The sequence below is a fragment of the Lissotriton helveticus genome, chromosome 5_1 (genome assembly GCF_964261635.1).
Source record: "Lissotriton helveticus chromosome 5_1, aLisHel1.1, whole genome shotgun sequence".
Taxonomy (NCBI): domain Eukaryota; kingdom Metazoa; phylum Chordata; class Amphibia; order Caudata; family Salamandridae; genus Lissotriton; species Lissotriton helveticus.
Genome location: NC_136065.1, coordinates 1,944,820,305 through 1,944,834,542, shown reverse-complemented (window position 1 = coordinate 1,944,834,542; position 14,238 = coordinate 1,944,820,305). Strand labels below are relative to the sequence as shown.

General features: G+C 42.6%; 1 protein-coding gene across 1 annotated transcript in view; it reads left to right on the top strand.

The window, feature by feature from the left end:
* The first annotated feature begins 2,517 nt into the window (after positions 1 to 2,517).
* Positions 2,518 to 14,238, top strand: part of KPNB1 (karyopherin subunit beta 1) — a 197,184-nt gene continuing 185,463 nt past the window's right edge. Inside the window, exons 1-4 of the mRNA XM_078645598.1 lie at positions 2,518 to 2,727; positions 3,747 to 3,805; positions 10,511 to 10,693; positions 13,130 to 13,330. Of these exons, the coding sequence (XP_078501724.1) occupies positions 2,688 to 2,727; positions 3,747 to 3,805; positions 10,511 to 10,693; positions 13,130 to 13,330 (483 nt within the window). The 5' untranslated portion in view covers positions 2,518 to 2,687. The remainder of the gene's footprint in view (positions 2,728 to 3,746; positions 3,806 to 10,510; positions 10,694 to 13,129; positions 13,331 to 14,238) is intronic.

Below are 14,238 nucleotides of genomic sequence, written 5' to 3'. Positions count from 1 at the left end.
GAAACTTTGAAGTGCTTTCAAAACTGCTGCCTGCGGACCCCCTGGGAATGTGTCAAGGACACCTGGGGGTCCGCAGACCACAGTTTGGGAAACACTGCTGTAGAGGATTTTTAAGATAAAAAATATGGGCATACCATCTTACTCCTCATTACACGATTGTCCCTATTGTCTACTAAGGAAAAGAAAACCTAGGTCTGAAATTTGTCCAGATTGGGTAAAAGATATCATACCCAAAGAAAAGATGTGTCACTGTGACATAACCAAATTGGTGAAAGCATGAGTTGATGCAGCTCAACTAAAACATAATTTGTATTATGACTGTTCACATGGTGTTAAGAGTTTTGAATTCAAAGTGAATTATTGGGTTTAAGGGCCAAATGTATCATAGTTCCGTTTTGCGAATTCCAAATAGCGATTTTTAAGGAATCGCTATTTAGAATTTGCAAAACGGTATGTATGTACAAAATCGCTTTTTTATAGCGATTCCTTACCATTCCTAATTTGCGATTAGCAAATTGCTAATCGCAAATTACCCATTCATTTATATGGGCCAGGAGGCCCATAGGAATGAAGGGGCAATTTGCGATTAGCAATTTGCTAATCGCAAATTAGGAATTTTTTCAAGGGTGCAGGGGTGTCTCAAGAACACCCTGCTGCACCCCTGAAAATGACTTTCGGGGGCATATGGCGCATATACATGCCCAGCGTCATATGGCACCTTTGGAATTCAAATAAATTGTATTTTTAAAAGAATTCGCAACTTATTACCAACTAGAAGTTGGTGGTAATCTGCGAATCCTTATTGGCATTTTTGCATAAATATTTCTTTGATACATTGCATTTAAGGAATCACAATTTATGCGATTCCTTAAGTGCAATCGCAAAATAAGGAATAGCAAAATGTGCGATTCTTTATTTTGCATCAAACATGTTACATACATACCATTTTGCTAATTAGCATTCGCAAAGGCCGAAATTCGCAGAATTTCGGCCTTTGCGAATGCTAATTAGCTTGATACATATGCCCCCTAGTCAAATGACCCACCAGTCAAACAAAGAGTCCGTTTTTTCTGGCCCCTTTCCAATGTATCCGGTGGCTCTGTTGTACAAGGTTGCTGGAGCAAAAGGGCTCTTGTGAGTTTAACTCCTGAACAAGCTCATAAAATTAGCAAGCATAAAGGCAAGTAAGGACAGGGAAGACTGGTTTGACTTGGGAGCCTAATAACCATTCCTCTGAGGTATCTCAATCTGCCTCTTTAGATCAGGATTCAGACTCCAATATAGACTTGGACTTCACCGAAATTATTACAAGTGACTGTCATCATGATCAGCATGACACAGACACTGAATCCATTGAAGTTACTATAAGCTCTCGTAATGCCCTCATACCTGTGAAATGTAAGGACTTTTAAACGCATTTAAACGTTTGTGTTACTATAAAAGGGATCGTGTATTGGTAGTGTTTTACTTAAAACTATGTTGTCCTTCTTTATTGTCTATACTTTCAAGAGTTTACATTAAGCCTTGTGCGATATTTACTTTCAATGTTATTGTTTTCTTTTAGCTCATGCTCCGCATTCCTTCTCCATGGCATCCAACCCCCGTTTCTCTACTAGCAGTCTGGATGTCTTGGAAGACGGACAAGTGGTACCCTGCATTTAACATTGAATAAACTTTCAGAAAATGAAACTCCGCCTAGATCGTTAATTTGATACTTCCACACACTACAACCACAGAGATGCTTTTTATGAAACTGGTTTTACCGATTTCTGCTGCATTTTTCATCGCTATGATACGATGCTGGCATAACGTGGAATTTGAATTCAGAAATCATGAATTAGTGAACCATTTTGGCGAATGGGCGATAACTTGATTTTAGTTTCATAAAGCCTATGTTGTGTCTAACAATATTGTACTTATTAAAATATAAAAACAAAATGTACTTCGTAACCTTAAATATAATGTAAATTATAGGAACGAAGGAAGGCGTGGTGGTAGTTTTAAAACGCATTCAATTTGCTTTGTAAAGCAACACGAAAAAACATTCAGAGCTAGAGCATACTCGTAAAGAAACGTGGGCGTCACTAATCAAGCACGACCATGGAAATGAGGCAAGAACGACCAAATCCTAAAAGTTTTTCGGACGCCAATTACTGTCCCATTTACAAACCACCGTTCCTGACCACTCTTGGATAGGTCCCCTCGCAGTCTCCCTATACCCTTACCCTTTTGAGGGCACCAACTGCCACTCCAACAGACCACTCCTATACACATAAAATTGCACGCCTGGACCCACTCAAACTCCTCACGCACTCTTTGTACCCCCCTACGCTGACGCACGTTCCGCCACCGCCTGACGTGCCATCATTGCCCTACCTCTTTCCCCCATAATGCATTGTGGGACCGGCTCGCGCGCAGTCATGTCCTCCCGCTGCCTTAGTCTCTCCCGCCCTTGACCGTCCAATCAAAAAGCGTCGCGGTTCGCAGACCTCATATCCCTCCGCACCCGGCGCGCACGGCTCCACCCCATTTCGCGTCACTTCCCTCTTGTGTCTCCCTCCGCCGGGGCTGCCGCCAGCACGAGCGCCTCCGCCGCCTAGCCCCGTGGACTCACTGCCGCCGTCCGCGGAGGGACATACCGGTCCAGTTCACAGGCAGAGGTGCTGGACCGTAGATTAATCCTAGCCATGGAGCTCATCACCATTCTGGAGAAGACCGTCTCCCCCGGTATGACGCTGACAGGCCGGGTGGAAGGGGGGAAACCAACAGCCAAATTCTCTGGTGGCGGTGACGGGCAAATCCCCAGGAAGCAGTACCATGCGGACATGGAGTGACCGTCGGGCACCGCGGGGAGAGTGTCATGTGAGGGTGCTAGCGGGTGGGACATAGGTGACAGCTGGAGAAGTATGGGTGGTGGGGCAATTTGTTTTTGAAGTGCTAGGGGCCCCAAACCTCTTCTTGGGGTGGGCAAGAGATGGAAACTACCCGTTTCCCCACGGGGCCTCTAGTAGCTAGGCTAGTTGGACCCTCTCATGGGGTGTGGAACACCTCTCCGAGGGGGAGGAGTGACCCTCGAGCCCCTCTGTGATGGAACATAGTGGCCTTATGAAGAACTTGATCCAGGCTGATACTGTCTAGGCGTGTTGGAGCATCTCTCTGATGGGCAGAGGGCATTATGTGGCATGGAGCTTTCGGACAACCCTCTGTATCTGGCAGACTTTATCTGTCTGTGAACATTGCTGTCTCTCCACCTGCCTGTTCCTTTCCAAAGATGTAAAATTGGCGGTGGGGTTCATGTGTCATATTCCCGGCTGACCTGGTGGTGTCTGCCTTTCCCGAGAGGTTAGCGGTAGTTACTTATCTGAACCCATCTGTTCATTTCCAGAGGCGTGAGGGTTCTCTATTGACTGTCTTGGCATCCGTGTGTTTATTTCCCGGAGACCGATATCCCGGCTGTTTTTCATTTTGCTGCTGTCTCTTAAGAGTTGTTGCCTGTCATGAGGCGGTCGTACAGTTTCCTGATATTGGTATTAAATATTGGGAGGGGTGGGAGTATCTGTTCCGAGGTTGTGTGACTCCTATTGTACCAGGAATTGTCCTGAAAGCGGTGTGGGTGTTTGGTAGGTGAGTGGAGGGGTCTATCCCAACGGGAGCTCCCTGTAGAAGGCAGGGCAGGCGGCCTGTCATGTGGGGCGGGAGGTCTCTCTTAGAAGGGATGCTGTTTCTGACCCTGTCTCTCTCCACAGACCGAGCGGAGTTGGAGGCAGCACAGAAGTTCCTGGAGCAGGCGGCGCAGGAGAACTTGGTGAGGCCTGGGGGTGCTTCACTGTTAAGTTGAAGGGGTGGGGGCAAAGGGGTTGTCGCTGTGCTACCGTCGGGGCTGCAGCTACTTAGGCTGTCCTGGATCTCTCGGCCAGGCCTCAGCGGGAAAGCCTTAGGGTGGTGGCCCGACCAATGGCGCCGCGAGGAATGCTGAGCCGGGAGCTGCTCGACCAATAGTAGACAAGGACGCAACCAATGGGAGCACAGAGGAGGCGGCCTTAAAGTAATATATGGCTGAGCAAAAAGCCGGGCCAAGGCCATGTGGGAACAGGGAGAAAGCGTGGGTCGTAAGGGGAGTTCAGCCCACCTTGGCAGTTGAGGAAAGGCCTCCGCAGTGTCATCCATGCGTGTACCCGGTGTGGAGACAGGCAGAATTTATTGTCTCTTCTCCCCCCCCCCCAAATTTTGCAATAAAGGTTCGCAGGGAACAATACCACCCGTTTTTTTAGTAAGTGAAAACGGATTCTAAACTGTTATAGACTGCTTTTCTGAAGCCATGTTGCACATGGCCAACGTCTCAGTGAAGCGCTGTAATCAGATGTGCAAATTCCGAGGGCTCCAAGACGGTTTTTGCTCTATTGGTTATTTAATTGCGGCCACTGAGGTGTTAAGCCTCTTTAAAATTAGTCTGTCAAAGATGAGGAGCTAGCCGTGTAACGATGTTTTCTGTTGACTTTACTGCCGGCCACCCTGAATTGAGAAACGTTTTATAGGAGGAGCCAGCACCTCAAGGACTAAAATTAAATGGCCAAAAAGTCTCAAAGCCCCCACAAATTTTGCTCCTGCTGCTTGAGTGCAGACGGGCATGTTATCTCACTGTTTGATCTTTAGTGTCTGTGGCAACACCCTAAACAGAAAACCCACCTTTAAATCTCACTACTACGCAAATGTGTACAGCAGCATTTTGATGATGTGATTATTCATTGAACGCCATATTCTATCACTAATGAAATGATGTGGGTTGAATACCTGAACACAACGCACTTACCTTTAGTGTTAAACGGAAGAGATGGCATAACGCTACAGACTCTATGCTGTACAATATGAAACCCTCTACTCCAATCCCACCAGCCCACTAATACATTGTGTGATCCAGGGCCCATCAGTTTATTTGACTGTATACCTTTTCTTACTCATCCGGTTTGAGAGCACAGTGAAGTAATTCATTATAGTATCTTTGCTCTACAAACATGTCACTGGTAAATGGTTAATATAAAATATTGCTTCACATTTAATAAACATATTGGTTATATTAATGCAGAACAGGAAAAACACATTTTTGGTAACTTGTGGCAATGTCATCAAAACATGGGGTATCATTGAGTTTCGTTAATAAACGTGATCACCCCGTCTGTGATCTAGCATGGACTTAAGACACCGATGTTAAAAATGCACCTTTTTCATTATAACAGTTTTATCCCTTTTATCACACGTATTGCCATATGTCAATATTTGTATGGCTTGGGCTTTGCCCCATGAAGCCAAACCTCCTGCTTGGCTCTCCCTAAGGCCGTTTGTGTCCCTCACTTCTCCAAAAGAAATGTAGTCTCTCCTATACCCTTGGTGTAATCCCATTAAAGAGAGGGGGCCATTGGCTGTGTAAGGGCTTGTGGACGGTAAGTAAAGTATTGTGATGGGCTAGCGTGGGAATGCTTGGGCAGGAACACCGATAGGAAATATGAATGCTTAGCGGTATTAATGGTACCTAGCGAGTGATTGCAGTTTAAGCATATGTGAAAAACTTGCTCTACCCAGAAGTGTATGATTAATTGGAACCTCAATTGACGGGTAGTGTTGTACCACATGGGTAGAGAACATGGGGATTGTGTGCATTTTTTCTAATAAAATGACAATACTGAAAATCAAAATAACACATACAGAAGAAAAGGGTTTTCTTCAAAATCAAACAAAACGTTACATAACTACCTATTAAGCTCTAATTCCCCTATAATAATACCAATAATTTTGCCACTTTAGGAGTCACCACCGCAGAACTGTATATTAAATCCTCTCAAGTTTGCTCAAAGATGAGGAACCCCAGTCTTATCTTTAAAAAACGCTTACTTATATAGAATGAACATTGCATAGGCATGAGGGGACTTTCAAGTTATTGCCACAAAACCAGTCTCGCCAGAAAGCAATTCTGCCAGCTACCTCTGTTATGCTCATCATATTGGATAAACGGAGTTCAGCACAGGTTTCAGTACAGAATTTGTATTGCCATTCTTCTTAAGCTATGAGCTTGACACAGTAAATGCCAACTAGATGGGATTCTGCCCCTAAACCTCTCTGCAAACTTGGGACACCAGTTGCATGGACTCGTTGGACACTGGAAGAATTGCTTGTTCTTAGCTCTGTGGTGATATCTGGCAAGACCGTAGCCTGATTTGCCTCATTCTCTAACTTGAAAAATAGATCTGTCTGGCCCTTTCTCCATTTATTACTAAGCATTTCTCCCTCCCAAGTGTATCTCCACAAGGGTCTGCTCCATCTTCAGTGTTTCGAATTTATATTCGACTCCTATGTGTACTGATCTGTTCCATTGGACTTTAAATGCCCTTAATCAGATGAAGCACATCTTATCCTTAAGTAACACCAGCATGCATCCAATACCATTGACAGGCTACAAGACTGCAGGGTAGGCATTCAGCGATGAATAGCGAACAACTTTCTGAAACAACTGATAATGCAGGGTTGCTTGTAATAGAGGGGTAGATTGTGGTCCTGCACCTACTGCCCATCCAAGTCGACCCTCCCACATGCTCCCCTCCAATACCATTGAGTTGTTAAAAAAAATCTGGCAAGTCTTACAACTAGAAACTCTAATTTTTGACGCAAATTAAAAAAAAATATATGGTCATTAAGCGGGCACAAATAAAGATCTTAAGCAAAGTTTGCCTCTTTATTCCCAAAAAGTTTTGTTAGGTGTTGGACTCTTGCGTTCTTTCTCGCCTAGATGTTACAGCGCGTTCTATCTAAGCCTTTTCTGACCTAACCACCTCTGAGTTACAACGGGTCCAGAACATGGCTTTCTGGTTAGTTAAGGAATTCTACCAGGTCTCGTAGGAGAGATGTAATCCATCTTGTTGGTTTCCTCTTAAACTTGACCATTTAAGCATTTTGCAAAACAGGATCAATATTTGGCCAGTCCTTGTGACTCCTTACCAGCTCATATGATGAACACGTTCTGCCACCACCTTCCTTTTGTGTGTAATCTGGTTCGGGGAGTGTGGTGAGGTGGGAGTCTATTTCTTGTACGGGCGCTCCAGGTTATGAGAATCTCCCCTTGAACATAGGCAGTATTATCAACTTTGGAATTTTTTCAACCTCCATTACTTTTTCTTCAAACTAAGCCCCTCGGTTTAGTCTCCTTCTGGTCCTCTGCCCCATTGACCTCTCATCTTTTCCTTTTCAATAATTTTATTTCTTCATTCCTATGCTGGTGTTTGGCCTTATTTAAATTTATTACATGAGCACGATTGATTGACTGTTATCTTGTCAAATCTTCAGGAGCATTGGCACGGCTCTCCTTTTTAAAATAATTGTCTTCATGCGCCTTAAGTAGATCTAGTAGGTTCTGTAAAAGTTAGTTTGCTAAACTCTCATTTAGCTCTCCTCATTAATAGGTTGAGATAAAATGTTAACGAGCTCTGAATCCCTAGGTCGATACACCTTTATTGGCACACTTGTCTGATATTAGATTTATGAATTTCCAGAATGCCTTCAGCACTTTTTTCTTAGCATGTGATAAATCGTAGTTATGCTTTGCATCCAGTGTGCAACCATTCAATAACGGCACACTGATTTTGGCACAGAAGAGTTAACTGTCTTGATATTTTGTTGTTCAATTGGTCACCAATGATGGTTTATTATTCAGCTGAGACGGTAATGTAACTACTCATTTTATTTTTGCTTGGGAGATAAAAATGAGTTGCAGTGATTTTTTTTAAATGTTAGGGGATTAGCCTATCCCTTTTGCCGTGTAGATATGATCATGCCTCCTAGCCCACAAGGGATGGTTCTCAGTCCAGCTTCTCAAAAACACAATTGAACCCTGGCCATTTGAGCTCCAAGTAATCCCAATCTCACCTAGCCAATTTGAGTAGGAAATTGTCTGGGCTCTAATTTCTTAATTGCTAAATTGATTCTATGTTCAGCTTGGCATCTTTCATTTCCTTTGAGTACCTTTGATATAACAGCTTGCTTAAGGAACACAGATACGTTTCAGTCTTTGGGTAAACACATGGTCCACAGAATTTGGGACAGGTTATATCCCCAAGTAAGGTCCATACCCTTTCCCTTCACAAGTTTTCAGATTTCATGAAGGTGATGGCATAAATTAATTTTGTCTAGTTTAATTTGTCATCGTATCAGCCAGTCTTGCTAAGGCTAAATAATATATGCCTTGACAATCAGATAAGGGTTGATTAACGGCATGTCATTTATTCCAAGAGATCTTTGGATTCGTTTTATATTCCATTTTATTTGCCTAACTAGGCTGAAACAACATTGATTACACCAGCTAATGTATGAGTAAGTCATAGTCGTTATCAATTATTGCCTTTCTGCAGTGTTCACACTATTGGAAAGGGTTCACTTTCACTCTGTCTGATTTCAATCCCTTTAAATTCGTCACAGAGTAACAAAGACTCAATTGGAAATAGTCTACTTTGTGCGGATTTTGTTTTCCTTCTTGGCTGTAGAAATATGTGAAGATGTATACGTTTTCTGGCCAATGTCATTGAAGAAATACCAGTCTTCCATCTGCAGTCTTAAGCTTCTTTCGTTCAGTGAGCATATCCAAGTCTTTAATTATCAGTCTCCTACAATGGACTCCAAAGAACTGGCTGTTCATTAGCACTACAGTCCAGTGTTGTACCAGAGGCACCAGTCTACTTATTGTGTACTCTAGTTTTTAAACGTATAAGATTTAAAACTGTTAAGCAAGTAAGTCTTACCTTGAAGTCACAGGAGGGATATAACTAGCATTGCTCATAGTTTGGCAGAATGGTGGCGTGTGATCAGTAATAAAACCTGGCCACGTTAGGATGCAGATGGTGCATGTCAGTTAGCTGTGAAAATGTTCGATGCAATACTTTGTAGACGAGATGACCTTTGCCCGAACATCAAAATCTGATTGTTCGACTTTAAATTGCTATTTTGTGGAAGCTGGTAGTGTTTAAGCATGGATGGTAGGCAGTCAGTTCAGTATATTGAAAGAGTAAATAAAAACATATCAATTTAAAACTACATGAGTTCAAAAGGCAAAAATAATGCAAAACAGGGCGATAACACATAAAACAGCACCTTGGGTTATCCTCCTGTGCAGAAGGTAAAATTAATTCTAACCGGATAATCTTGCGTTCTACATATCCAGTGATGTACATACGGTCAGCTTAATGGGAACAACATCTTTCGAACATATGCCATCTCATGCGACTCATTTAATCATCTCAAAGATGGCCCGCCACTGACTCCATCCAGTGTGCAGACTTTCTAGGAGTACATGTACAGAGCATGCTTTAAAGCTTTATTTGCGCCTGAGCCTCATTGGCACATTGTTCTGGCCCATATTCTCGCATCTACAGGTGTAAACTGCAAGTATGTCCCATTTTCAATACGGGTGGGCTCTGACAGTATATCTTTATAACAAGGAGTCATTGTAGGTATTACACTTCGTTGGACCTCTGCTTGTAATGTGTCGCTCTTAAAGATGTACTGAGTTTCAAATGAGGAGTAATCTATCGAGCTCTAAACTCCATAATCTTGGGTTGTACTACGGTCTGCTGTAGCCCTCCCAAGGCTTCTTGCATTCCATTTATTTATGGTAGACCAAAGTTGGAGAAACTGATTAATCATATATTCCATCCCTTTGAACTCCATAGAAAGCCTTGCAGGCTTAAATTGTTTCTGTGGGTGGGTAAAGGTGCGAATAGTCGGGAGGCCTCTATCGAGCTGCCAACAGATACTGGAGAGGGGCAGTACATGGAATGTATATTATTTTTACTTTGTGGTCTACCTGCATATGTCCTCTATACTCCTTGGTGTCTTAACTTTGTTCCATGATGTGCAGTGTATATTCATCTTTTTCTCCTTGGCAGGCCACCTCCTCCATGGTGGCAGTGTGATCTGCTTGCTTAAAAGGCAGACGCAGTTATGAGGGTATGCAAACTTAAGGTGCTAATGTGTGAAACCCGCAGAACAGGGTGTGTCAAGTACCCTACAGTATGTGCATAAAGTGGCTAAATCATACTAAACTTAAAGATGTGTGGAAAGTTTTGAAACTTGATGTACTTGACGGAGGTGGACTAGAGTATGGAGGAACAGTCATGAAGATCTGCAGTACACTAGAGAAATTAGACGGCGCAACTCCGGATCATCTTGTAGCACGTAGATGAAAAACTGACTCATTCTTCAACAACAAAATTGTTGCGGACTTCTGTTAAAATACGAGGTCTTGTAGACCTGGTCTAGTAAATGGGTTTTAATTTCTTACTCTGGATGCACATGTTTTTATGATCTCGCAGGGCATTCTCATTTGTATCTTAGGTAGGGTCCTGTGAATTTTAAAAGATGGTGCATTAATGTATGCTATTGATGTAACTTATAGGCACATTCAAGATTGTTTTTACAACTGCACCATATGGTTGTCATGCAGATTAATTCTTGCACCTTTTTATTTTTTTAGCCGACGTTCTTGGTAGAATTGTCGAAAGTTCTTGCAAACCCAGGAAATAGCCAAGTTGCCCGAATTGCATCTGGCCTACAGATCAAGAATTCTTTAACATCAAAGGATGCAGATGTGAAGGCGCAGTACCAGCAGAGATGGCTAGCGATCGATGCCAATGCTCGGAGCGAAATCAAGACCTATGTAAGTATTCCACTTTGCGTTTTGGTGTGATAACTTCATTGCATCTCTGCCTGATTAGGGCTGACTTTTCTTGAAATTTCAAAGAAGCAATAATAGAAGAAAAATGAAGGTTGCATTTACAGACTATTGATTCAGTGGAAAAGCTAAATATCACATCGACTTCATTACCGTATGTTCGGCAAGGTGTTTATCTTTTTGTGCTATTGTACTTAGGCAAAATTATTTGGCTAGTCATACTTCAAATTGGGCACTATTGAAGACTACCTTAGCGTAAAGTATAGTGAAAGGTAATGCAGCTGCTTGGTGCTTCTAGATCTGATATAACGCAAGCTTGACGTGTTGGCCAGTATTACAAACTTTAATATTTTATCTGCTCTGGAAAGTACATGCATGTTATACACTGCATACCCATTGATTTGGAAGCAGGGCAACTGCTTGATTGGGTCATTCTTCCTGTTAACTTGTAGTTGCAGTAACTAGTGAAATCATTCTTGCTAGGTTTTAGTGTGGATAAACTGAATAGTTGTTGGTTAGCATTGCCTTGAGATCTGTGTTCACAACGTTAAAAAGCTTCTATGGCACAACTGTTCAAGTACGATGTGAATTGAATCTTCATTAAACTACAAGTCTTATTTGCAGGCGTGTGGAATTTTATTTAAAAAAACTACTTGTACTGTCCACGAGATAAGACATCCTAAATCTACTTGTATTAAAAAAAATATAGTCACTTTTTGGTGCCATGTAGTGATGTGACAGATCACGGCAGTGCTCTTGTTATGAGAGCTCTGATTAGTTTGATTATGCCAGGGTTTGTACAAGGCTCTGATTTTTTGCCACCTTTTTACATATCTACGTATAGGGTCTAGAAGTAGACAGGAAGCAGTAGCTTTGGATATGGAATGCCCCTTTTTCTACCAGCCCAACTTCTAATTTATCCAACACTGAAAAAGGTTGGAAATGTATTTCTGACCAGGAGATAAATCCCCAACGAGTGGAGGGAAAACAGATTGTGTAGGTATAGTGAATTTGCAAACACTGAACAGATTTTTCGCATGACTAAATCTACATGTGCATTTTTGCTCATGCCAAAGTACGGGTTCCATGCCTGTTCTGTAAATGCTGGCTAATTTAGGAGTCATAAAATATTCACCAGGACATGGACTGGGCATGCCTTTGTGACTCTAAAATAATTGGGTCCCTAATTTATGTCCATGTTGTCACTTCTCAGATATTCTAATTAGTTTTTATACAGCGATGCATTACAAATAAATAAATATCACTAAATAAATTGAAAGCTGACTGTACTCATCAGAGATTTTGATTGTATTGGCTGGCACTGTGAAAAGTTGGGCCTAGTAGTATAGTGCCTAGAATGGTTCCTTAGGAAAATGGGATTTAATTATAGATGCTATTGCTGTTGTGTGCACCTCTGGAAGTTATGGTTTCAGACCAACATGCTGTGAACAATGAGAAATACCACACATTTGGTTTGGTAGAAATGCAGTGGGGTACCCCTGCTTACCTGAAGTAAGTCTGTTAGAATGCTTCCATATTCTGATGTAGCAAAGTAAAGTGTAGGAGCTCAAAGCCTTTCTGCACTTGGAATTAACACAGGAACATGTTGCTGTTGGTAGAAGCGTCTTCAGGCTGTTTGAGAGTTGGGCTTGTGGTGATTCAAACAAAAGAACTTGTAAGATGGCATGGTGGTTTTGTTTTCAAGTGCTGTAAAGTTGCTGCACTGTTAACAGTGTACACCCTTTATATGGAAAAAACGCTTTCTTGGTTGATTTAGAGCAGGTCAGTTGGCAATCACACTGTTAAGAGTGTATTGTAAGCATAAGGGAAGTGTTTATAGGTGTTTATCCTGCGACTTCTATGATCCTTTTGGGTTATCCTGCTTACCCAAGGTTGTGTTTTTTTGAAACACAGGTCTTGACTGTTCCTCTTAACTTCCATGAACAGCAATGACATACAATATTCACAGGTCAGTCCTGGTGAAGCTGTCAACATTTAGCTTTAATCAGAGCTGGGGTTAAAGTTGATTGTGTGGAAGAAATGCATGTGCTTGCAGAAATCCCCAATCTTTCCTCCTACAGCACCATCATTGTCTCTCGTAACAGCAATACACCCAACTAGAACAGTGCTGTATTCACTCTGCATGTTCCTCAAGTACATGAGGTGTACAATGAGGTGGGGCGTAAAAGTTCTTCTTTTTAAAAACTGTCTTTTAAATCCCGGGATGTTGAGCACGGTCCCTACATGGAGTTATGCATTCAGATTGTGCTGTTTGTTTGTTACCCCAGTGACTTTAACTATCCAGTTCTATTTGTGAGCAGGACCATGCCTCACTTTGTCATTGAATCAGCAGTAGTTTTTAATGAAGTGTTTACTGATTGTAAGCCCCCTTAATATATCTATTTTTTCCCCACTATCTAGGTCTTGCAGACTTTGGGCACAGAGACCTACAGGCCCAGCTCTGCATCACAATGTGTGGCTGGTATTGCCTGTGCGGAAATCCCTGTAGATCAGTGGCCACAGCTCATTCCACAATTGGTAACAAATGTCACCAATCCAAACTGCACGGAGTCCATGAAAGAATCCACACTGGAGGCCATCGGCTACATCTGTCAGGACATTGTAAGTGCTCAGTACTGCCTCACTTCAAATCTAGTTCAAAGTAATCGTTGTGTTATGGAGATATGTTGAGGATCTGTTGGTATGCTCACTACTGCATGGGTACAGTTTCAGCAACAGACCTTCAACAACCACTCCAAACCGTACTTTATGAAGGTTTTGTAGCATGGTTGCTCGCTGGGGTTCTCTAGGTGACATTCTGTTTAGGTTATAAAGAACATACTTATTCCAATCAGGTGGTTGGATAGTTGAAGATCGTTTGCAAGTGTATGGAGCACTGTATGTAGTATACATGTTAATTTTATTCTATTTTGCTGCAGTACTCTTGTCTCCGCTAGAGGAGCCAGGTCCTGCTCAGCTGGTACATGGCATTTTCTAATTCATAGAATTAGTGAAGGATGCCTAGTGGCATCAGGGGGAATTATGTAATTTGTTAATTAGTTGCATCCAATTTTAAGCTTTCAGATGTAATGTCTACATCATAACTATTTTAGGTCGAGGACTCCGTCGTACTGCATAAGCAGTGTGGGCGGAGTCTGAAGATTTAATGTTTATTGGAGGGGGCTTGGAACCCGCTCCTCTTCTCCATTGGCTGGCCTAGTAAATGCTGGCCAGCCATTGGAGGAGAGGGGCGTCACCCTGTTCAAGCCCTGTCTTTTTCGGATTCGGGGGCGTTTTTCTAAGTTTCTTTCTTGCTTTCTTTCTCTCCTCTTCCCATTGACTGGAATTTTACCTTGCAGCCAATGGGAAGAGGAGAGAACAAAAACACGCCCCCCAATCACAAAAATGGCAGTGGTTTCTCCGAGGCATTTCTGCCTCGCCTCGGAGAAACGTGGTAGTGTGGAGCGCTCCTCTCTCGTCGGTTTCCTCAGCTGATACGAACAGCTGCCGCTTCCTCTGCTCTCCTCCAG